Genomic DNA, 25,497 nt, shown 5'->3' on the forward strand with positions numbered 1-25,497 from the left:
ATGCAAACCTTTTTGAAAGGTAAACAGGAAGCTTCGGGCTACCCTCCCAAGGCCGTAGACGAGAAGAGCAGGGAAAGATACATCAGGGACTATCAGACTCATCAGGGTATTTTGCTGGATGTCTCTCAAATTAAACTGAATTCCGCAAAAAGACAAATCTCTAAACTGTGTCTCAACAGCTTCTGGGGAACGTTTACTCAGAGAATCACAGAACCCGAAGAGTTTTTCTCTTTTATGTTTTCAGAGAAACACAAGGTCAAATACTTTAACTTCATCAATGACAGAGTGGCTCTGATCCAGTGGGTGCACGCCTTGTTGAAGAAATTGATTTTGATCCTAGATTGGTCTTGCCTTTTTCATGCCAGATTGTGGGACCCAGCAGATGTGGAAAACTTTTTTTGTAAAAAATGTATTGGAACATTTTCAACATGTTATGAATCGTGTACCTGGGAATATTGTATGGATTTATACTTCTTTTCAAAACATGTACGAAGAACTGCAAAAGAAAAATAAAAATATTAAATTTGTCGAAGGACTGCTGGATTCTTTTGAACATGTTCACCAAAGCCATCTCATTATATTGGACGTTATATTGGATGACGCAAACAAGGGGATTTGATGAAACAGTCTGGAGGTTTTCTTTTACCTCTGCTCTCCGCTGTGGTGCCCATGTTTGGTCGGCTTCTCGGCAGTCTGATTCACAATCACGGTCATGATGTTTCTACTGAATCCTCGGCAGCTGACCCGACTGATGCAGATGTCAAGCCCGGTCAACTCGCGCTCAAACCAGGATACGTGCGGCCGAAACTGATTTGGATGAAAAAATGAGGGCTGTATTAAACGAGTCGGGACTAAGCCCCTATGAGAAAATTAAAAAATACAACACCCTATTGCAAAGATATCTCACCCTCGTCAAACAAGATGACAGAGAGGCGGCAGCGGTGAAGAGACAACCTACACCTGCTGCTGAAGAAGAAGAGGTGGAACCACTGCAGCAACAGGGTGAGACAGTCTCTGAAGTACTGCAAAACCTTGCTCCTTGCCACCGTAAAAATGTCCCCTATATCATGAAGAAATTAAGCAAGAGCAACGGTGAATGGACTTCAAAGGTTGAATTTTTTTATAAGGGAAAGACTGAGAGGTTCTCATATAGTGGACCTGTTTAAACATTTGTCCACATCTTTAATAAAAAATTCCCAGAGACCGATAGTTTATAGTTTTTGGGGGTTTTTTTCTGTGTGCGTCTTTCTTTTTTTTATTGTCCAACTTGTAACAATCTTTAAACATTTGTAAAGAACAGAACAGTGTGGTGAGAGTCTTTATGACTCCTTGTATAGCTTTGATATTTTTTCACAAAACGAGTTGGTTTTATAACACGGTTTTGCAACGTTTTTCTAAAAATGTTAAAATGTGTTTAGGTTAGTATATAAAATTGGGAGGGAATCCAAAAGAGTCGAAAAAAGTCCCTGTTCCATCTTCTTTCAGAATAAGAGTCAGCCAGTGTTCTCTGGGCTCGTGTCCTGGATGCGTGTTCACAATCATGTACTCTACTATAGTTTTGCAATCATGTAGGCTGGAAATCTGAAAGATGACGTCAGTAAAGGCAACTGGCACAGGCCTTTGTTGGGCCAGTTGGTGACAGCCACAGAGTCCATAACTCCCGCCGTACCTTTGTAGAATGGTCTGGCGCTGAACTGACTTTTTAAGGCGTCTTCTGAAAAGTTGAGTAATGTTTCTATCATGGCCCTGTACAGGTGTTCAACCTGTACATACATCTCTTTTGAACTACAAGAAGAAACTGAAGTAGCAGGAGGGGACCCACACAGAGAGAACAGAACATTATTAAACTAAGCAATGTTGATTGTTTGGTTCATCTACTATAGTTTTGACAGTTTTTCTTCTTTCTCACTCACTTCCCTTGTTATTTCTGTGCAATTTGAACCAGACCTAGTCTGTACTGGATCAGCCTCCACTCCACTTACCAAGACCCTCTTTCCAATTTTTCATCCATTATATTTCATTATAAACTATAGAGATTTCTCAGAGCTAAAGTACTGGTTTTGGAGCCAACTATTGCATTGACCAAATTGCAAGATTTAGTTAAAGATAGATACAAACCTCACAAGTTTCACTAAATATAATCACAAAATAATAATTACTCTCCTTTTTTAAATTTGACTTTGAAGCAGTCCTGCCATTTAGGGCCTGCACAGGATTAAATTTGCTTTTCTTTTCCTTTGCTTTCTTTTCTCAATGTTCAACAAAAATACAAAACAATCAAACTTGCTGGAAATAGAGGGTTAGACACTGCATGTCTATTAAATCAGTTAAAGAATGTTTTGCACTGGCTGTTCCATGGCAGCTTGGAAGGCCTCAGAGCTGGTAGCCTGCCTGTAGCCTAACTGGCCTTGGGGATCCATGATGGACACCTCACTCAGAACACAGCCTCTGGTGCGCATGATGAATCTGAACATTTGGGGGATTTCAATCTCTACCTGAAGGTAGGTAACAGTCAATAGAGAGGTAGCCTAGATATGTATCAAGGAAACAGACAGAATGGCACACATATCAGTCGCTTGCCTGGCAAGAAACTTTAAGGCCATTCCTGAGGTTTGCATTGTCCACCACACCATTTCTGTTCTCTGTTGTATACTGATTTACATATTTCTTATAAACCTTGAAACCTGATGCCACTGTAATAAGATAATTGTATCACATGGTTATAATGATTCTCACAATCCACAAAAAAACAACAACAAATCTCACTCTTCTCTCACCCATGACCATTACTAAATACATTTATCCCTACTATTCTACTATAAACTACATTCTTATGAAGTACTGGTTACTTTGACCAGAAGTTAGTAGAAGGAAATTATGCAAGAAATTACCTTATCTCCAGACATTTTGGAAAGCAAGAAAGATAATTTGTGTTTTAAAAATCAATCAACCCAACTTCATCACCGCCTAAAGAGAAAGAAACATAAATATTACTACATATGTTTAGCAATTTTCAAGACCAGGCTTAAAACTTTCCTGTATGACAGAGCTTATAGTTAAAAAGTTAGTCCTCTACTCTTTAGCTATACTGCTGTAGGCCTAGGCTACTGAGGGAAGGACTGAGCTTCTCTCTCTTGCTCTCTCTGTCTGTCTCTCCCTGTCACCCTCTCTCCCCCTCTCCGTCTTTCTCTCTCCCTCCCTCACGCTCGCTCTCCCTTTCTCCCCCCTTGCAAGCACTGATAAGAACCATCCTTCTTAAAAAACACAGTTTCACCCAGTTCTACGCATTTATACTGCATTTACAAACCATGTTCTGCCAAAGTCTCTGTCTCTCCCAGTTCCTCTTCTCTCTCTCCCTGTCCTCATCCTGCAGGTGGTGACTCATCGGCATCCCATGTTCCTGCAACACCTGCTGGTCCCATATCTTCATGAATTACTACTACAGCTTACTACAGCTCAACTCCATGAACTTTATGCAGCCACATGTTCCTGCCTATACCGCACCCCCCCCCCCCCCCCCCCCCCCCCCCATGCCTATCTCACTCTCTCTCTCCCACTCTCAACCCAACCGGTCGAGGCAGATGGCCGCCCCCCCTGAGCCTGGTTCTGCCCGAGGTTTCTGCCTCTTAAAGGAAGTTTTTACTTGCCACTGTTGCCAAGTGCGGGTTAGGGCTATATTTCTTATAAGTAGCTCCTGATGCTATCTCCAGACAACAAGTTATGTGTTCATCAGTTTCATCATAGCGCTGCAAGTAAATCAATGAGTCTGCATTATGGATCAGTCTTTACCCTCTACCTTCTGTCATATGTACAGACAATTCTGACCAGGTACACAGAGTATCATTCCCCTTATTAGGACTGACAAAGTCTGAAGTTTTTTGAAATCTGAATAATTCAAATCCATTGGAAAAGTGCAATATAAAATTTTGCAATAATATGATATGCTATGAAACTAAAATAAAATAAAGAAATCAACTTACACAGGCATGTTGAAGCTTGTCCATTGTTATCAGTGGTTTAATCTGGAGAGCACAAAGAGTGAATGTTCATATATTTATGACTGATTTCTAATATTCATGTAGTGAACTAAATAATTATCAAACTGCCAACTGTCTTGAGAGGACATGACCAGAAAGAGACACTCAGTTACATGAGACCTGGCAAAAGCATATTAATCGATTACAAATTTACAAACTTACTGAACAACGTCCAACAATGAAAACACAGACTATTAAGACTTTTTAGGCGAATTTTAATTGTGTAACTGCTCAGCAGCAGTAACAGACACAGATTCCTGTAACCCATTATAGGCTAATTGTTTCCCTTGTTTTCTTCAAACGCTCTTGACAACCAACTTCAGCCAAATCTTTTATAAAGCCTGTTCCTGTCCTTCCATATCCCAGTCCTGCTGATACCTGAGCTACACAAATAGTAAAGCCTTGGAGATTGTCCAAAGTTCAAACTGGTTTTGGGGCAAAAAGAGAACTATTCAATACCATAAAAAGTAGTTGGTTTGTTTATTCCAACAAGGTCGTTAAATTCCTGAATAAGATCTAATAACCTGAAAATAAAAGCACGTGTTAAAATATATCATGTTTAATGTAACCTTACATTGTAAGTTGCATACTATCATATGCTCAGTAAACCCACACACTGAGCCTTCACATACTTCACATACATAAACATCACTACTTTGCGAGGGAAAGTCATTAATTACATTACATTACATTAATGTCCCAGTATTTGAAAAAATATTAATTATTAATATTGAAAAACTGATTTATTTTATATCATATATTAACACATTACATAATAATGTCTGTGCTTCCAATTTGTAAATGCTACCTTTGAATTGTGTGTTCATGGGGTTTGTGGTCCATGTGTTAACCTCTGTCCACTTGTGCTTCTGTTTGACTTACCAAGAAATTTAACTGAGCAAAAAAGAGTTTGTGGTGACAAGAGTTCAATAAACTCAGTTACTGTAATGCTTCCCTTATAATTGTTAGTAACAGTAATAACATTGTAACGACAGAAACCCAGATTACCCATTACTCAAAAAAAGTTAAGATGTTATTCTCATCTGTGTTATGAACTGGGCATCCCCATGGCTCACAAAAAAATTTAAATTGATTAGATTCAAGATAGTTTGTGGTTAAATATGGTTAACATATTTTCTCTTGAAATTAAGATTGACCAACTTTATTATTTATTGTTAGCAATACAGTGTATGTTTCTACTCTGTCTTTCACTGCAACTTGATTTTGTAATTTGAATACATTTTTAGTCAATGCACACAAACAACTGAATAAAGCAATTCTTGGTCATTCTCACCTAAAACATATTCCAGTATAATTAGGGGGCTAAACTGGATTACGTGATCTTGCTGGTTTTGATATTTCTTTACCCCTTGAAATATAGCCATAACTATTATGGCCTGAGAAGCATATGATTGTTTAATAGTATCTGTGCTTTCGAAGCGCACAACTGGGTAACGTTGCTGTCCAAGCCTTCACAAAAATTGAGATGATGACACAACATGTACAAAAGCTTAGTATTTTTACCTGCTGTACTTAACTAAAACTTGTAATTGGCCAAAATGTGATAGTCCCAACAAACATATCAGTCTGGTTTTAGAAGAAGCCTTTGGCACTGATGAAAGAAAATATTTGTACAGTACAAATTGCAGGATTGTCAACATCAATTTTGATTCACTGTTTGTCCAATCTAAAGAAAAACTAAACATTAAACATTATGTTTATGATCTAGAGAATGTTTATCAGTTTGAATTGCAGTTAGTGGATTTGTTCAACAGCAGGTGATATCGGCTCTTAAGCCGTCTTCACTTGTAACACAAAAATAATGCAACTGTGCCAAGGTTGATCCTCAAACGTCCCCTGGTTTCAGACATGATAAATCCACCAAAAGTTGGAACTTATGTGAGTGTCTGGCTAAGGAGTGGGTTGGCTGCATGTGATCTCACTCCAGCTACTGCGCTCCTGCACGGAGGGTTTTTTCCTTCATAAAAACACTGAAAACAAATCAAATATAGGGGCAAACATTGTTTTACATCAGTTTTTATTATTATTGCTACTTTTTTTAATTACACAACAAATATTCATTTTAAAGTTAGAGTTTTTAATCATTCCCTCAGAATGCTCATTTTAGGCTGAGTATACCAGCCACCTAATTTCTGTCATTCATATGTTACATATGTCAAATTCAATTACAACCCTGGCCTCCTTTTACCTAGTTCCCGGTTCAACATATTTCCATTACAGGGCTGCGAGAACCAAATAATATGATGCCAACACCGAAAACTCCGAGTTTCTCTAAGTATTTGCTTGTCATAATCTTCACATTCACTCAACTCATCTCAGTTGGACCTGGTTCCCCCAAAGTAGCTAAACTTCAGGACAAAAGAAAGAAATTTGCGATTAATATGGCAAAGAATGTGTGTGTGTGTGTGTGTGTGTGTCAGTGAAGTGTATTAGGCATGGAAACAGTGTGTCGCCCCTGGTGGAAACTCTGCAGAAACAAAACAAAGCTGCATTCAAGAGCGTGAAACAGGCAGAACACTAGTGATGTGACGAGGTCTTTGAAAAAAAAAAAAAAAAAAAAAAAAAAGTCTTGGTTAAGGATTTGAGTCACAGGCACCTTTACTGTACATATAATACCTGCTCTATACAGTTCGATCAAAGTGTCACATACTCCGTCGTGTAACCACATCATGAACCGTAGAGGAGTTGGTTGCGTCCCTGCCGGTGCTCCGCTCTGTCTTTCGCGCAGAACGGGTGGGATGTTCAAGAGCGCGACGCCCCACTGCGTAATTAATAGCCCTGCTGCTGCTGGTTCCTACTTCCTGAATTCACAGCAACAGATGAAAAACGGTGTTAGAAGCGAACATCCAAACATCGAAGCGGGTCGTTCTCCCAGAAAACCACGGGCTCATCTTCGTGTTTCAGAAGTAGCGTCTCCTGCCTTGAGGAGAGTTGCCGCTCCGCTGACATGGTGGAGGCTCCCGCTGGCTGTCTGTTCGAAGACATCCAGTACGAGGACATTCAAGTTGAAGCGGTAAACTTACTGACCAGCAACAGAACCTCTGATGTCAGCGTTGTGTTTGTGAGGGAACTTGCCACTGTTGACATTTTCTCTCTATTCAAGAGATTTAAAAAGAAAAAAATAGAAGCTCCGGACTGCTGTTCTACCTGAACAGCGTACTGTCCTGTGATGAGACAGAGTTTATTACAGACAGGCCTAATCAAAACATCAAACATGACAGCGTTTACTGCTGGAAACCCTTCAGGCATTTTTACAAGCAGAACAAGGCCCAGAGCCGTAGACGTGTCGTTAAAAGCCTGGAACTTAGATGAAGGGCTGTGACTATGATTGCTAACTCTGTAGTAGTTTGCATTATGAGCTTTTTTGATACTGCCGGCGGTGTCCTGATTTCCATAGACATGTGAACCTCTTTGGGGGTCTTGGGCAAATAACGAGTGGGCCCGCCCCTAATTAACCCCAACACCACCCTGGAGTTTCCTGATCTGTTGTGTGTTGCTGGGTACTTGCACCCAACTATACTTAGGACACAGCAGCCTACATGTGGCTTCTCTGACCTTCTTGCTGTTAGAAATATGTTGTGTCTGAAGCTGTTGGCTGTAGTTTTTGTCTGGTTGCATTGAAACCTGAGTTTTCCAGTCATGTTATGAATCCAGTTCAGGGTCAATGTCAAGCACTGGGTTAGACCAAATGACTATATCTTTTTATGTTTAGTTGTGTCTGAAATATAATTCTGCCAGTTGTGATTCACATCCCATGGTCTTGTTAAATTTCTCCCTCAGATTTCCCAGCTTGATCTCATAGTGCGAGTTACAGAATGTGTATCTCTTATGGGGCTCACCTTCAGGTTGAGACTGGCATCAAACCCATAGTTCCAAGCCCGTGAGGATGCATTGAGCCATGGTAAAAATTATGCTCCAAATCATATCAGGGCACTTGTGAGGTTTTTCTTTCTTTCTTTCTTTCTTTCTCTCTTTTTTTTTTAAACAAACGATTCTTGTAGTACTGCACATTGAGGTTGAGTGAATCTGCCCACTGCCATGGCAGGGATGCCAAGAGCTTGCGGTGGAACATGGCCTGGGTTCCTCATGCAGATTGCATACTGTTTTGATGAGCCTCTCATTAGACAGTTCACAGAAATACAATTGACAAAGCCACAGTGCTGGGTTACTTAGAATATATCTTTTCTCCTAAGAGCTGATTTCACTGTGGCCCTCTCTTGTTTTTGGTGAGTCCCAAATTTCAAGAGTTGAGCGACACAAACAATGGGGCACTTCATGCCTTTGGTTTAGAGAACTTGGAAAGCGTTTCCTTTTTTGCAAAGCCAGTTGTCTGAGCCATGGGCAACATTGACACTGATGTAAGTAGGAAGTAGCCAAACCACAAATATTTGTGTCTCAGTAAAGGTAATATCCAATGGAAAATATTAATCATGCCATTAAGTGAGTAATTGTGCCAGGCAAGGAGAGGCAAACCATTATCCCCATTTAGATTGAGGAAAGAACAACTTCACAGCAATGGAGAGACTCTGTCAAAGTATGTTCCAACCTAAGTTTATGTCATGCTACAATGGATGTGGACACATCCTGGCAGCAATGAAGGGGAGATAAGTGGTCCTGAACATATCTTTGAGATTCAGAAAACCATGAGAGGTTAGATTGTGATCTATCAGGACTGTGCTAGCTTCAGGTACTGAATTAGATTGGTTCCTTAACACTAATAAGTAATCCCTAACCCCTAACCCTAAACCACTTGATGCAAAGAAGAAATGAAGCTCAATGGACATAACAGCGATAACTATAGCTCTGTCATTTCCTTGATGACTGCCTGTGTTGATGGTCAGTCGAAATCTTTCAGGGCAGTATCCTGATTGACTGAACCTAGGTTACCAAATACTATTTGCAATTACCCATGCACGTAAGTGTTAGATTTTATGGAAGTATTAGATTTTATTTGTGGAAGTGGTCAATTTTATTTGTTTATTTTTATTTTATTTATATTGTAGTTTTATCTCTATTTATTCTACAATTTAGCATCTTCTGATGCTCATGCATCTGAATTACTTAATTACTGTTCTTTTCCCTTGTCAAGCTGCTCTAAATGTGAATTTCTCTTGGAGATTAATCAAAGTAGTAAGTAGTAATAAATCAAAGTATCTATCTTTCTATCTTTCTATCTATCTATCTATCTATCTATCTATCTATCTATCTAATCTATCTAATCTATCTACCCTACAAGTCCCACACATGACTGTTTCTGAATGTGAGAGGAATTCACAAAACTATAATTACCTTTGTAAATGCTGTTATATTGTCTTTTTTCAGGCTGTTGGCAGAGGGACGTTTGGAGTTGTCTTTAAGGCCATATGGAAAGGAAAGGATGTAGCAATCAAGACCATTGAGAGTGAAAATGAAAGGAATGCTTTCCTTGTTGAGGTATGACTCACCTTTTGTTGCTCTGCTGAGAGTGTATCTGCACTGTACTCCAAAACAAACAAACAAAAAAAAATGTGAAGGAGAAGATGAATTTCACCAGGCATAAAGGACATTCTTGGACATTTTTTTAAATTATTTTTTAACTACTTTTTTCCCAATGTGAACTAAAGACAATACAACCTCTGAGGCAAAATAGAAACTACAACTGATCAAAGTAATAAGTAGTAATAGATCAAAGTATCTATTTATCTATTTAACTATCTATCATCTATCTATCTATCTATCTATCTATCTAGCTATCTATCTATCTATCTATCTATCTGATCAACAACTGATCCAAACTTTAGATGTGAATGCACAGCTAATTACCATTTTATTAATTAAGGAAATTGAAAAATATTAAATTGTGGAAAAAATAAAGGCCTTAGCATTTTTTAAGTGAGTGCTGAAAAGGATACCCCCTCCCGTGGCAGATATGATAACTTAGATATACTTTTCATAGCGGCTCATTCAGTATAGTTAATGATTCAGGGTTTTTTAGTGAATGAAATGTGTTTGAATTTATAGAAGCGGTTCACAGTTCATTTTGCTTTGGATTCTTGTCCAATAGAAGGCAACCTATTTTCAAGAATCTGCCATATTTAGTGTGTTGTATTATTCCCTCTGTCATTGCAGTGTTCCCTACATCACTAACAACCACAAAACAATAATGCCCCCATGTTTAACAATTAAATAGGTATTCTTTTTTTATCAATTACTGCACCTTTTCCTCGAACTTGTGGCGGCTGAGTCCAAAGAGCTTTAATACAACTGGAATTATCCACAGCCATTGGTTGCAAAACATCTATTAATTATCCAGATGCTGCTCTGTAGACCTCAGCTTTTGATTTCTTTGATGTAGTGGTAAAAACAGTTCCCTTCTCATGTCTCCATGTGTGGCTTTTGCTTTTCCTTGTCAATTAAAATTTTGCAGATGGCACAATTATTGTTGAATACATTTTTTACAACCATGATTTACAGTACCACAGAACATGAAAATTTTGCTGCACGGCTGTATTTTGTTGTCTTCAAAAATCATCCAAATGTGGAGTTTGTCCAGAAGTGAGAGTCTTCAAATCTTAGTCCTAAAACTCATGTTAAAACTGTTGTATAAACGGTTGTACCAGGTGATGACTGATTGAATGAGAACTGATGGAAAAGTTTAATCCAGAATGACTCCACCATAATTGAACAGTGAAACATGATATCATAGGCTCTCATCTGAAATCTGTAACAGAGAAATTCCTTCTAAGTTATAGGTTCTCACCACTGGTTTTATCCATTTGGACCGCCTTGTTGTTGGGAATTTTGTCATGTGGATCAGTTCACATTTGTGTCTTGAAATCATGGTAATATGTGTTTTTCCTACCTATTCGCTCTGTCCCACAGCTCCGTCAGCTCTCCCGAGTAAATCACCCCAACATTGTGAAGCTCTATGGCTCCTGTGAAAATCCAGTAAGCAAACAAAGGTTAATTACTTAAAGATATCCGAACCTTTCTCTTATGATTTTGGTAAAGGCCAAACCTCTTTTTCAGAACTCTCCCAACGTTGTTCTTATTCAGGACCTTTAGAACATGAAATCTATTCAGTTTCTAACAAAACTGTCATCTTTGCCTTGTGACTCAGTACCAACCCTTGCATGATGTTGGGTTTGTGGTGGTGGGTCAGTGTTTATGTGTGGAGAAAGTTACAGATAACCAAGGTCTGTATTCTCAGGTGTGTCTGGTGATGGAGTACGCGGAATGTGGATCCTTGTATAACCGTAAGTTGTGCCAGTATGATATAGTGTCATCATCAAGCAATATCAGCAGTCTAGATCTGGCCAGAACACTTTTCATTCACAGCCTGAATGTGTTTGTGTGTGTGTGTGCGTGCGTGCATCCATGCTTGTGTGTCTCTCTCTTTTTTCCCCTCTGCTCAACCCTCCAGTCCTGCACAGTGCAGACCCACAGCCCCACTACACAGCTTCCCACGCTATGAGCTGGTGTCTGCAGTGTGCCCAGGGAGTCGCTTACCTTCATGCCATGAAGCCGAAAGCCTTAATTCATCGGGACCTCAAACCGCCAAAGTAAGATATCACTGTCAATAGAGTCAGGGTTCAGGTTCTCTGTTCCACATTTACCAATTAGACACGAATCTTCTCTGACCTGGTTCCCATTCTTTAGTGTTTTTATAAATTAAAGATTGTCTGACCCACAACTTCCAGTGGACCAATTGTGTGCTTGTGAATGATCTGCATTTTTACTGTGAATAATGCTGGTTTTTGCATCATGACAAATGTGATAATTTTTACCTCTGGGGCCTCATATGCCAGGGGCCTTGAATTGAATGAATTCCATTTTAATCTAGCAAAATATTGCTCTGTTGAACAGTCTTAAAATACCTCATTACTCTGTATAAATGTCAATGCAACATTTGAGATTCTACTTGAAATCCAGAATTTAGTTTTTTAAGATCACAATTACAAAATTGCAGGTTAAAGGAAACACACCTAATAATTCTTAAAAAAAAAAAAAAAAAAAGGTGCTACAGCTTTGTTTTTCTTATCTGTATTCTATGAGATTGATTCATGCTCTATCTCAACTTGAGCCAAGTGCTGAAAAAGGTTCCCTCTGGATTTGAGGGAAAATTAAATTAAGGTGTCTCTGTGCTCAGCCACTTCCTTTAGATAGTGTTTGTCATCACTGGTATCCCTACTTTCGTAAGTGTCAGGTCCCTGTCCTGTTTTGCAGTCTGCTCCTTGTGGCTCGTGGCACGGTGCTGAAGATATGTGATTTTGGCACAGCCTGTGATATTCAGACCTACATGACGAACAATAAAGGCAGCGCAGCCTGGATGGCACCAGAAGTGTTTGAAGGTGAGAGTCTGCTCTTATTTCTCCCTCTGAGTTAATATCATCCTCTTTTGGGATGGCTTTCACAGACTATACGTCACTCGATATGAGAGTGGTGGTGGTTTCAGTGGCTTGCTACATAGATTTCATCCCAATTTTCATTTAGCAAGTAGATAATGTGAAACTTTGGACTCAATCTCATGTTGCTCTGTGTCCCGGCTCAGGCAGTAACTACAGTGAGAAGTGTGACGTGTTCAGTTGGGGAATCATCCTTTGGGAGGTCATCACTCGCAAGAAACCCTTTGATGAAATTGGTGGCTCAGCGTTCTGTATTATGTGGGCGGTCCATAGAGGTAAGCCACAGCAGTTGTCAATTGTAAAGGCATAGTCTGTTGTACCTGTTGTCTGTTGTGCCTAGGGTTGTATATTGTATTTGCCTCTTATCAAGTCTCAATCTGGAAGTGATGTTCTTTACTGTGGATTGACTTAAGAACAATTACTGAAGGAAGAAGTATACCAATGCCTTAATTTATTAAGGCATATATATATATATTCAGAACTTCCCCCAGAACTCCACCAAATTCAAGGCCGCCTAAAATTTCATTTTGACAACTTTTATTTTGGGGCCGACCCATGGGTGGTCCAATCGAATTTCTCCCTTCAGCTTCATGGCATAGCCAGGGCGGTGTTTGGATTGTAACTACGCCTTTCATTCACTCTATATATATATATATATATATATATATATAAACAAAGATAAATGTATCATTTGGTTAAGTACAGTTTTCTCTGCTTGTTGTGGTTACTTTGGTGGACAAGGTTTTATCTGATTCACTGTAAAGCACAATTAAATGGTTATTAGGTAATCACGACATCAGAGACCACACAAACAAATGAACGAAGAGAAGAACATGTTAATGCATGTCTGGTCTGGCTGTAGAAAATCAGAAACGTATGATTACGGACTGTGTATGAAGTTTCTTTTTTTACAGAACAGTTATAGGCAACAACCAAGCACATAGATTACGCTGCTCAGACAATATGCCACCGGTTCTGGTGGTTTGTCATTCAGGTGGCGCTATTGTTACATAATTGGAATAGTTCCTTGTCCGGTGCAAATTCTATCTCAGCCAAACTATCTTGTAGAAAAATGGTTTGAACAGTGGTGAAGTCCTCTTCTCACGGGGGAATCAGTTTGGCATTTTTGCAGTCTCCTATTTGATCGGAATATCCAATTTCTTATTATATCAAATTTTGTGTCCTTGTTGGCCTGTATGCATTCCAGAGTGGCAATTTGCATCCGTTGCCTGATAATGTTATCAGGCCGACCCGAGTGGAGGGTCAGAGAAGGGGTACCTCTCTGCGGGGTTAGTCAGGTTTATGCTGATTTATGGCATGGACTGCAATTTATTATTTGATAAAGGTCCAGGATGGCACTTAGCAGAGATCTGGGAAATCTCTGTGGAGGCAACAGTCTCTTCAGAGATCGGAATCTCCACCCCCCCCTTTCCAGACCTCACCACAAGGTCATAAGGGAGGGCCATTTTAAATCAGTTCTTAAAACTAATTTTATATACTAGATATGATGGCAAATTCTTAGACTTTTTTACTTATATATATTTTTTATATAATAATTTTTTATAATATTTTTTACTTTTTATACTGTTATCCTTTTGATAATCATTTATTGTATTTTTATTGGTTATGTATATCAAAGTAGTGTTGCGATCGCCTCCTACGTGCTTTAAAAAGAACAATAGAGAGGTCTACATGCCCCTCCTGAAGCCTGAGCCAGAGTTGTCTGCCTGTTTGAAAATGGCGCCACGACCCCAGGATCCACCCCTACAGTGTTCTGAGTTTGAACAGGAGGGCAATGGCTGGACACCAGCGCCCTGGTCACCAACCCGGTGACGTTTTTTCTCCTGCCCCAGTTGCAGTAGAGAGCTGTCCCAGCTTTCGTCTCAACCGGATCGCCGAAGCGAGCAATGCTAAACATTTGGATCCTGCCACCACAAAATCCTGGGTCACAGTCTTCAACTCGCGGGACGAGCGCAGACTGCTGTTTTTCCTTTTTGTTTTTTTCCCCCTCCTCAAACTCAGTGTGGACTGCCGCGCGACCAGCTGGTCTACGCGCTGAGAGGACCAGCACGCCAACTTTGTTACCAGAAGCTAACAAAGAACAATCATCTTCAGTGATTTTCCCCACTGCCGCTGAGGGATTCATCACATCGCCGTTGTCTGAGGAAAACACGGACAGCTCGACCGAGCTGAAGAATGCATTGTGGACACTCAGAGTGGATCTCTCTCTCTTTATCTCCCTCAACTCCACCATCTGGCTGGTGCTGAAGCCCACAAAAAAATGGCGCTTGACTATTGACTACAGGCCATTAAACAAATAGGTTCCACTTTCTCGCTGGCCCATGATCCACCTAGACCAGGAACTGTCTAAGGTAAAAGGGGCCTGCTTCTTCTCCACGGTGGACATCTCCAACGGTTTCTGGACCAAGAAAGTCGATACAGCAGGCCAATACAAATTGGCCTTCTCCTTTGACAACCACCAGTACACTTGGAACCGCTGCCCATTTGGGTATGCTAACTCGCCAGCAGAGTTCAACGTCTTTCTCCACAAGACGATGAGCGATGGACCGATGAGGTGGGTCGTCTCAGCCAACCATAGCGGTCACCGTGGCTACAAAGCCACCCTCGTGACACTACAGCAGGTTGCGTACCGGCTGTCAATGGCTCTTGATACTAAGGCATACATTTAGGGATGCCTCACTTGCTGTCAATTCCAGCTGACCCAACCTGGGCCCGCTCCAGGTAAGGGGGGTCGCCTTTCCATGGTCCCACCTCCAAGTTGATTGGATTGGCCCAGTCCCCAAATCTTCTCGAAGTAACAAGTGCCTCCTCACAGTTACCTGTGCATTACTGCACCAAACGACATAGCCGTCATGACTGCAGTCTTGCTGCTGAAACACGTTTTCAGCCGAAATGTGAGCAGAATGTTGGATGGGTTATCTGTGGACAACCGCACCGTTCTTCACATACAAGAAGTATGTGAGCAACAATGGTAAGGATTGAGACGTGAAACTTCCATTGGTTTTGATGGCTATCAGGGCCACTTCACACTGCACCACAGGGGTCACGCCCTTTGAGATGATGACTGGGCGACAGATGACACTTCTACTGCACCTCTTGTACCATCCTGAGGATGCCAGTGTGGCCACTGCCTATACTGTCCACCAGTATGTAGCTGACCTGCACAAATACCTTCGGGCCACGTTCGTATTTGCCTAGAAAACCTTGAGGCCGGTGCAAAGGGTTCTAAATCACACTATGACAGAAATGCATCCAACTGTGAATATGAAGTAGCTGAAAAGGTCTTCTATTTCTAGTTCACCCGACCAGCAGGAATGTCACAGAAATTCCTTCCCAGCTGAACATGTCACGTGCCAGTCAAAGGGGGGACCCCGAAATGCAGAGGCAGCGGCAACAAAGTCTTTTCAAAAAAATTTTATTTAACCCACATTGGGTGCAAAAATCAACAAAAGGTGCAGCACTGGAGGAATAGGCTGAAGCCACACTGGCGTGGTTGGCGGCGTAGACCGAAGCTGAGCACAAGAAACGCTGATCGCAGAAGCAGAGTCCACAGGAGACCAGAGAACACACCGGCAACGCGTATCATGGGGTGAACCAGCACTGGAGTGAAGACTGCGCAGCTATTTATGGCACTGGATTATTGGTGTGATGAGGAACAGGTGAGTGTAGAGTGCGCAGCCAGCCAGCTCCACCCACTCGCACTGCCAGGAGAAAAAACCAGAGGACGGAAGAACGAAAGGAGAGGAGGGGGAGGGAAGTAGAAAACAAACACAAGAAAAAATACAACAAAACCAGAATAACAACTAAACATGACAGAACAGGCCCCTTTGAGGTGGTAGCGAAACTGTCGCCAGTAGCCTATTAAAGAATTTCAAAAACGAGACTGCCTCCAACATATAAATGGGTCTATGTCAATCAGATCAAATCCTACAAGCCGTCCACAATCTTGGGAGTTGCAGCAGTCCCTGCACCAACGAGGGGAGTACTGCCCCAAACCCAGAGAAATAAAGACGCTGATTATATTATACATAGTAGGGGCATGCCCTCAACTCACCCATTGGCATGCGCTAACACCCCTCTAACACACCACACTCCAACAAAAGACCCAACCACTGATTCACTATACCTCTCTTCTGTCCTCCTTTTTCTCCCTCTCTACGCGTTGTACTTATGTTAATGTTTGATGTGTATGTTGTTTTTCTTTTTTTCTTGGTGAAATAATGTATTACAGTAGGTTGGGATGTCATATTCATTTTGACGTCTCTGCCTAGGCCTTGCCTCAACTCTGCCCAGACATGATAGCCTCTATGAACGTGAAACTTTGAACTGTTTAACCTGTGCCTATCCACTAGACAGGATAGGAAGGATATACTAAGGATTATCACCCCTTGCGCATGAACTGTTCGACCCTAGAGTTGCTTCGAAGACTGTGGCCAGCACCCCACTCTTCAGGGGTGCTGGCCACAGTCACAGGGGTGATGAGGGATTCATCACGTCGCCGTTGTCGGAGGATAACACTGACAGCTCGACTGAGCTGAAGAATGTGTTGCGGACATTCAGAGTGGATCTCTCTCTCTATATCCCCCTCACTCCGGCGGAGCAGAGCAACCAAAATAAGAGGCTCGTATGGGCAGAGACAATTAGAATAGTGTGCATTGCATTTTGTTTTCCCATGTCTTTTGTTTATTTGGGATTCAGTTTATCTGTTTGCTTTGTTTATTTTTCTAAATTGCAAGAGTGCTACAGACCTCGTGTTAGCCATCACGTGACCGGTGATTGCGCAATCTCTCTAGTTGAACAACCAATACCCGACCCATGAACTCCGTTCGCCGGCTCAGCTATTGTGTAGTAATATTGTAACAATCAACTGTGGTGACGTCGTCTGCGATCTCTTTCTCCGTCCTTCCCCTCACACACATTCACACGCAGTGATCAGCCGCCATCTTGGCTCCGATGGGTGCATAATCGATGTCACCCCATTGCTATCTTGGCTCCGACGAGTGTGTAGCCAATGCCACTCCGCCGCCATCTTGGCCATTGCAGTGGTCACTCACGTGATTCTCTTATGCTCACACACACACACACACCCACCATCACCCTCACCCTCACCCTCACCCTCAAGATCCATAGATGGACTGGTGCAATTGCGATTGCTGTTGCTGTGCTATTGTGATTGTCATTGCTATCACTATAGCTATCATCATCGCTAAGGCTATCCATATTATTAACCCATTCTTATTACATGTGTGTTATCTGTTGTAGATTAGTTGCTGATGTGTGTCATTGAATAATCAAACTACAACAGCCTATTTATCCAGAGTGATCTTATTTTGAATTATTGCTGTGAATAAATTTTGTTATATGTTAAACCGTCATTGTTTGTGATTATTGTGGCTATAATTGTGACAATTGCTGGATTTATAACAGCAAGTGCCCGGATTTACTCTTTCTGTTAACCCTTTTGAGACTTGATATTGATTTTGCTAATTTGGACATTGGTCCCTGGTAACAGGGTGGTGCCCGAAATGTACTACTTATAGTAAATATTTTTAGATATCAATAATCTGCTTCATAATCATTGATATTAATTGCCAATCTCCAAATTACTCCTACTAGTGTACAACAATAGCAATGTGTTTGTGCTTGTCTGTTTCTATTTACATTAGGCCTGACAACTAGGGCTCATTCCATTTACATGTTCCAGGTTTCCAACTGACTGAGTGTTTCTGTGATGCAGGTACACGGCCCCCTATGATCAAAGACCTCCCAGAACCTATAGAGACTCTGATGACTCGCTGCTGGGACAAGGAGCCCAGTCAGAGACCGTCAATGGAGGAGGTCAAGAACACCATGAACCACCTCATGAAGGTACTCGCCTTTCATTTAATAATTTTAGTTTTAAAGTCTCTTCTTCTACGTTTCCCCTTATTTCTACATTCTGGAGTTTTTAGCCCCTAAAACAAAGACTCTCAGAAACACTACACAACCTTTGTCATTTTGAAACGTCCATGGCTGTGCTGTCGTCTGTACAGAAATAGAACCTTTGGAAACTGTGAGGTAGGTCCTATTAGCTTGTACGACCACTTGAGAAAAATCATTAAATTTAGTAGATAATCAGGAAATTGAAGTGTTACTGACCTTTTCATTTTTGTAGCTGTTGTACATTGTCATTCTGTTCTTTAGTGTTATAACGGTCTGTACTGTTCCTGTGAATCTACAACTGCAGTTTGCAGTTTTACACCAGCTTGCACATGCCTAGAATATGTGAATGGCCATGTGATGTGCTAGTTTGGACAGAAATACTTATCTGGATGGAGATTTTTTTTTTCTCTGAAATGTAGCATATTGGTCAAAAGTGAATTCACAAACTAAATTCTTCACACAGTCAGTAAAACAGAAGTCCATGTGGACCAAACGGTTGTCTATTTTCAGTGCTTTAATCAAAAATGCATTTAAAGATCACATTTTCCAAAATCCATGAATTTCATACTGCATTGCCAAATCACTTCATTTTCAGCACACTTTAGAATGGTTCTGTATGAATATACTCAGGACAAGAACAACAAAGAAAGACAAAATAAGGATCAATGACCAGCCATCCATACTGGATGCCATGAGCGTGAGATGCGGAGACTGTTCACCATCAAGGATTTTCTTTTTCTCAAGTTACTCTGTGGTGAATTTACTTCGATGTTTAGCATCATTGTTTTGGGTGTATCAACAGCTTCTACTAAGTTTCAGCTGAGGAATAGAGATTCTTTCATTTTCTTGGAGGATTCCTTAAACTTGAGAATTAATTATCCCCTACATAGTGGTTAGCTGTCCAGACCCTGAGGGATCAATGCTGTTTTTATAGTTTTGCTAAATGTACTCACACACAAACATTGTAAGTGTGTGATACTGATATATTTTTTTATTTACTGACATGGCAGCACTACGCTTCCGTATCATTTAATTAAATTTATAATTTTACATTTTACAAGCCCAAATAAGCAACCACGCTTTAAAAAACAAGCCCAAAAACCAGCGACTGACAATATTTGCAAGCAACTTTACAGAACAACAAGTCCAAAGTCGCTTATAACAAGCGGACCTGACAACACTGTACCTGGGTGCCTGACGTGATGTCACTTTCAAGACCGTGCTGTCGCGAGTAAATAACGTTGTATCAACTCCAACAGACTTGTGAGCTCATCACCAGGCTGTGCTGTGAAGGTGGAGAAATGCGGCAGTGGTGCACTTGCGGAAAAAAAAAAAAAATGTAATTAAGGAACATAGAGGAATCACTGAATAATAATGAGGAGAAGAAGAAGAAAAATAAATGCGTAGGATAACAATAGTGACTCTGTGCAGGGCCCTGAGGCACTAACAAGGTTTTATGAATTACGTGGAACTGTGGTGATGCTTATTAAAGATCGGGGTGGTGTGTTTGGGTCTTTCAGTACTTTCCAGGTTCAGATGACCCACTCAAACTTCCTCACCAGTCCTCAGCCAACAGAAGTGGCTCCTCATTAGCCGCAAGCACTGGTGAATATCATTTTTTTAGCTTTTTATTAGTAATACATAATTGTTGCTTTTGTCAACAGTTCAGTGTTCAGTGTATGCATGTGTCTTTGCTGGCTACAGGGTTGCACGTTGATTACACAAACAACAGTAACAGAAGTGATGACAACACAGAACACAGAAACTCAGTGGGTAGAGAAGAAACATTGAAGAGCTTCGAGGCTAAGATTCCTCTGCAATTCAAGCCTGTAAAGGTAAAGCAGAACACAATATGGTCAGATTACATTGGAGGAAGAAACTGTTAAGACTCTGTTTACTTCATGATTCTAACCATTCCTTTTTCATTATTATACCTTTAGACTGCCACATTGCGTACAGGTCTGTCTAGAGTGTCCAGCATGGACAGTCAACCAGGACGCTCACAAAGCCCAACTTACTGTACCAGCCCTTTGACCACAACTGGCCAATCAGAACTACGAATGACATTCAGTCCTCCTGGTAAGCAATCATAGGCGAAGGGAAAGATTATTCAATAAGAGGGAGAAGAATTTAGCCTGACTGAAATTTACGTAGAGCTGGAGCACTCTGTGAATAAGGTCAGGTACCAGAGAGTCGCTGGTTCAGTTGAGCCAATAACTTAATTTCATAGTATTTAGTATGAACAAATCAAGGTCTTCAGAGATGAGAGAGTGGTTTTTGTTGCATCTGTGTGTTTGACAGTGAAGGGAGAAGGTCCTTATTAGTCCTCATATTTAAACAACATATTCTGTATTCTGGTATATTAATATATCAATGGTAGGTCAGCAGTTTGTGTTTGACCAGACCAACACACTTAATCACATCTCTGAATTGAGCTACACTGACAGTGATGTGTGTTTTTGTGTGTTTTCAGCCACCAATGGTTTAGACAGCTCCATTCCCATGGCCTACCTAAAACTAGACCATCAGTTACAGGTAAATTGGAAGATGGATTAACCTTTCTTTGACTTTGTTATGTTACTCTTCCTCTTCTTCAGTAGGAGATCAATGCATATGATAAAAAACATTGAGCCCATATTTAGTATCTTCATATTTGTAGCGGTCAGTACTGTCACCTCACAGGATGAATCCCAATGGTTTGAACCTGGGCCTGGGGCCTTTCTGTCTGGAGCTTTCCCTGTGTCAGATGAGATTAATTTGGTACAGATTATGGAAGGAGATAGCAAGTTTTTGATCACACTCAGGCCAAATATTATTGATTCACATTCTGATTGGATTGTTACATCAGTGCATTTAACTTGTGTTTTTTCAGTTGTGAAAATATTCTTGATCATTCTAAATGACAAATGGGCACAGTTTGATGGATAATTCCTGTCTCGGACATGGTTGCAGTTTGAATTAATCACTGTGTTTTCTGTTGATCGGAAACCTGTGTTACATCTCGTTATTGAATGGCATATTGAACACTGATGATTGCCTGTACTTTCAGCCTCTGGCTCCATGTCCAAACTCCAAAGAGTCCATGGCCGTATTTGAGCAACACATCAGGATGGCTCAGGAATACCTCAAGGTCCAGTCTGAGATTGCTCACCTTGTCCGAAGGAAGTAAGTAAAATCATGTTAGTATCTTTCTTAAAACTTAAACTTAATACATTTGTAGGGATTTTGTAGAAGTTATAACTTAACCAACAATAATACAGGGTTTTAGCAGGTCTTTAAAAAACTATTAAATTCTATCCACACAAGTATTACATAATTTTTTAATTGTAAAATGTGGACATTGTTGAGAAATTGCTCTGCGCAGAACAGTTTGATCGGCAGTCTGTCCTCAGCAGGTGCATTAATTAGCATGACTCAGGATGTTTGGATAGCGGAATGCTGAAAGCGTGGATGAGCTGAAGTGGAGCAGAGAAATTCAACTATTGGGAAAAAGGAGAAATGCAAATTCTAGTACAAGTGGACGGAAGAAGATTAATTTAGGACCTGGTTATAGCCCATTGATGGGAAACCTAGAGAGGGTTTTTCCACGTATGTAAAAAGGTCTGCACAATGGGCGTCAATGCCATTTGTGGACTAAAGAAGCTAAAGCTTTGGAAAATGTGCTGGAAGAGCAGAGAGTAAAGTAAAGTGCAGTGTTTATGGAGGTGTGTGCCAGCATTCAGAAGACTGCTGAACAACTTGCTGATCAAGCTGAAAACAAATCTGGCACACTCATAGCTCAGATGATTACAAAGTCAAAACACTGTAAGGTATGTAAAAGGTATTAAAAAGATATTAAAAAGCATTAAATCACATTTTCTGATACATGCAGAAACACTGTAATAAGATCAGTTGGTTGTCATGGTGATATATGTGCAGGGGTATTGTTCAGTCATTTAAAAAGTTAGGAGTTTTCTGTGTGTCAGGTCCAATCATGAGCAGTTGATCCATGACTCTGTGACACCAAAGCAGGTTAACATCAAAATGACCAAAACTGTCCTAACTTCTGATGTCCTGAAAAAATTTCAAGACATCAGTGATGTCATACTCGCTGAGTCCATCATAGACCATGAAGGCTGTCATGAAATTGGACAATTAACACTATATGTGCTGGAACTTCACATCTAGACTGCTTGAACAGCTATGAATGGTCATTTTGATTTTCAGTAAGTTAAAAATGTCATGACGGTGTTTGACCTACCCAAAATTCAGCTACCCGGTGTCCACAACAAGAATCAGCAGCACTATGTTTGTCAGTAGTAATGAAAACATACCCTGGACTTTCATTGATTTGGGTTTTCATTGAAAAAGCAAGGAGAACGGATTTGAAGATATAACAGCACTGAGCGGACAAACTGATGTCCTGATTATCAACTTGGGAAAAGTGGATTGTCCAAACTAATCAATTAAAAAAGTGCAGAGAGCTTGTTCAGTTTTAATGTTAGTAATGCTTATGCTTCCATTTATCACTCAGCGACTGCAACATCTAGTCCTATCAAGCAATCTAATAGTGCCAACCTAAGGCTCTTTGTGAGTGCTCAGCCCTGTTAAACAGAGTGCAATTTTAGGACACTTATGCAGTGGCTTCACTTTACAACCTTGGTTTCCATGTCCACTTTAATCGACAGCCTCTGCTGTCAAAATTAACCATAGAGAACTGGATAGATAATAAGTATTTCATTGTCATCTCACTGTGATTACAAAGTAAAATGAAGCTAATAAGCCAACTTCTAAGCCAGAACGTTTGACCCATAGCAATGCCCTTTGCTATAAAAGTATACCTGATGCAGTAACGTGCTATGTTGGGTCTCTCTAGACAGGAATTAATGTCTGAGCTGGAGCAGGACCAAAGGGAGCAGCAGACTTCATCTCGACTAATCCAGGAGCACAGAAAGCTTTTGGAGGACAATAGCCACCTGTCAGGTTACCATCAGGACCTGAAGAGTAAACTGAGCCTCATCAAGACTCAGAACCAGCACCACAGTTAGGACAGTAGGCTAGGCAATGTCAAACCTCTCACGGTTTTAGTCTGTCTTGTTGACTGATTTGAGTTACAGAGCTAAAATGAAGCAATGGAGACAGCAGCTGAAAATAAATGATAAAACAAACTGAGCCTTACAGGTTATCAAACACCAACAAGCAAAATTAATTTCAATTCAGTTTTAACCATATTGATAAAACCCAGTAACAGATTTTTTTTTTTTTATTATTATTTTAAAATACAGATGTCCTTTCTTTGCACGTGTTAGCCATAAAATGCAATCCCAGCTTCCTCAGTCTCATTCATCCTATGGAATGGACATGATGGGATCAATGAGACTTCACATGGATTTTAATTCTGAAAGGGACCTGTACACCCATAAAAACAAAGACTTTGAGAGGGAGTCTGTGTGATAACTTTCCTTTTAACCGGTAAATTTTACTTAAATAACTCTGATTTGTAATGACTTTTATAGCATCAATTTATGCCCCAACCCATTTTTTACTATGTTTTATGAAAAGAGGAACAGTATGCGGCGCTGTATTATTTTAAACCTGTCTGACTGTGAATGCATGTGTTACCAAAGGAGCTCTGCTGCTTAAATGCCTCAGATCAGAAGAAAAGCTTTGTTGAAAATGGAATTGACTTTACAACCATGAGTAATGAACCTGAGAAATTTTTCAAATATGTTTATTTGGAGTTTTCTTAAATTACTTCTTCAACAGCCACATTTTACTGAATCATATTAACTTTCTGCACTGGGCCAGAGGAAACCTTCAGCATTTGTTGTACCCTCACTTTATTTTGATTGTTGTTTAAATGCTTTGTTAAACAGTTGCCTTCAGATTGTTCCTGTACAGCTCTGTTTTCTCATGTTACTTTTCATTAAAAGGCTTTTAAGTCATTTTTAAGGAAATCTATACTTTAAGAAAGTTCTTTAAAAGAAAGTGTTTTGTTTGGTCTAATTTGTCAGTAATTTTTCAGTAATTGTATATAACAACTATTTAAGGCCTTCACCAAGCAGCTGAAAAATTGTTGGTCATATGAAATTAGTATTTAGTTCACAAGTTCATGTGTTATAGCAGGAAAATGGTCAAGTGTAAGAATGTGAGAAAATTGAAAAACTGATGTGAGGATGATCAAGTTGCAGCATCTTCAACACTGTAGCTCCTAAGGTTGTTTCTGGCCTACAGGGGTCAGGACCTACCAGAAGTTGAATATGGAAGGAAAACTGCTGAACATAGAAAGTGTCATGGGCAGCAAGAGCTCTTGGATTGTTGTGGAGAGTCAAAGCTGTACTGCTGGGCATGGGTACCTCATAACTGAACAATGGAGCAATGGAAGAAGCGTTCTGGTCTGCAGGGCACTGCTAGTCCCGTTGATACTGAGGAGGAAGCAATACCTCTCCTTATATCTGATCTCTGAGCTCCTTTCTGGTTACTGCTTACCTGTATTGGCAACAAAGTGTTATCTCTGTGAAGCCAGCTTGAATTCATTGCAACTATCATTTTTGCACCTCTGACTGTGTCCTATTGACAAAGGCTAAAGACTGGCAAAAGAAGAGAAGAGCACCTTCATTTGGGGATTGGCTCATGCACATTGAGGGCAATCATGGGATAATTGACTAGGCATTAGCTACAGTTAAAATGTGCTTAATGACTTACACTAGACACAATTATTTAAAAAAAATTGTGTTACTTTTACTACGCACAAAATAAATACAAAAAAAAAATAAGTTGCCAACTATTAAAACAGAGCATGAAACAAAAAGTAGTAAAACATTTTGCTTCTTGATAATCATCCAAAAATACCTGGAAATATATAGCTGAACCCTTACACTTTTCTTCAAATTCACATGGTACATTTGGAGATTACAAAGTGAAATGCACTGCTTGCTATTGTCAAACAGAAATTAATGTTAAATCTGCACAGCTTCTCTTGTAATAGGGTACAAGAGCAATGCAGCTTCAACATTAACATTACCATATAATTGCAAACACAGTTGCTGAGAGCAAAGCCCCACTGGAAATAGACTCTAGTAGCACCTAAACCAAACCATTTTGTTTAAAATATTGGTTAAATTCTTTGCATG

General features: G+C 40.3%; 1 protein-coding gene across 5 annotated transcripts; it reads left to right on the forward strand.

Moving 5' to 3' along the window:
* Positions 1-6,861: 6,861 nt before the first annotated feature.
* Positions 6,862-24,309, forward strand: LOC115036166 (mitogen-activated protein kinase kinase kinase 7-like). Of its 5 annotated transcripts, none has more exons than XM_029494303.1 (15): positions 6,944-7,071; positions 7,839-7,959; positions 9,381-9,491; positions 10,920-10,985; positions 11,248-11,293; positions 11,461-11,599; positions 12,264-12,388; positions 12,589-12,717; positions 18,201-18,331; positions 19,906-19,990; positions 20,090-20,220; positions 20,326-20,464; positions 20,859-20,920; positions 21,435-21,550; positions 23,241-24,309. In XM_029494303.1, the coding sequence occupies exons 2-15, from the start codon at positions 7,957-7,959 to the stop codon at positions 23,410-23,412; spliced, it is 1,455 nt and encodes a 484-aa protein (XP_029350163.1). In that variant the 5' UTR covers positions 6,944-7,071; positions 7,839-7,956; the 3' UTR covers positions 23,413-24,309. The 5 variants fall into 5 exon arrangements, 4 of the variants coding, with proteins under 4 accessions (XP_029350162.1, XP_029350163.1, XP_029350164.1 ...); XM_029494304.1 differs by having other exon boundaries at positions 6,993-7,071; positions 7,904-7,959; XM_029494302.1 differs by lacking the exon at positions 7,839-7,959 and having other exon boundaries at positions 6,862-7,071.
* Positions 24,310-25,497: the final 1,188 nt, after the last annotated feature.

This window comes from Echeneis naucrates, chromosome 22 (genome assembly GCF_900963305.1).
Source record: "Echeneis naucrates chromosome 22, fEcheNa1.1, whole genome shotgun sequence".
In the NCBI taxonomy this organism is placed as follows: Eukaryota; Metazoa; Chordata; class Actinopteri; order Carangiformes; family Echeneidae; genus Echeneis; species Echeneis naucrates.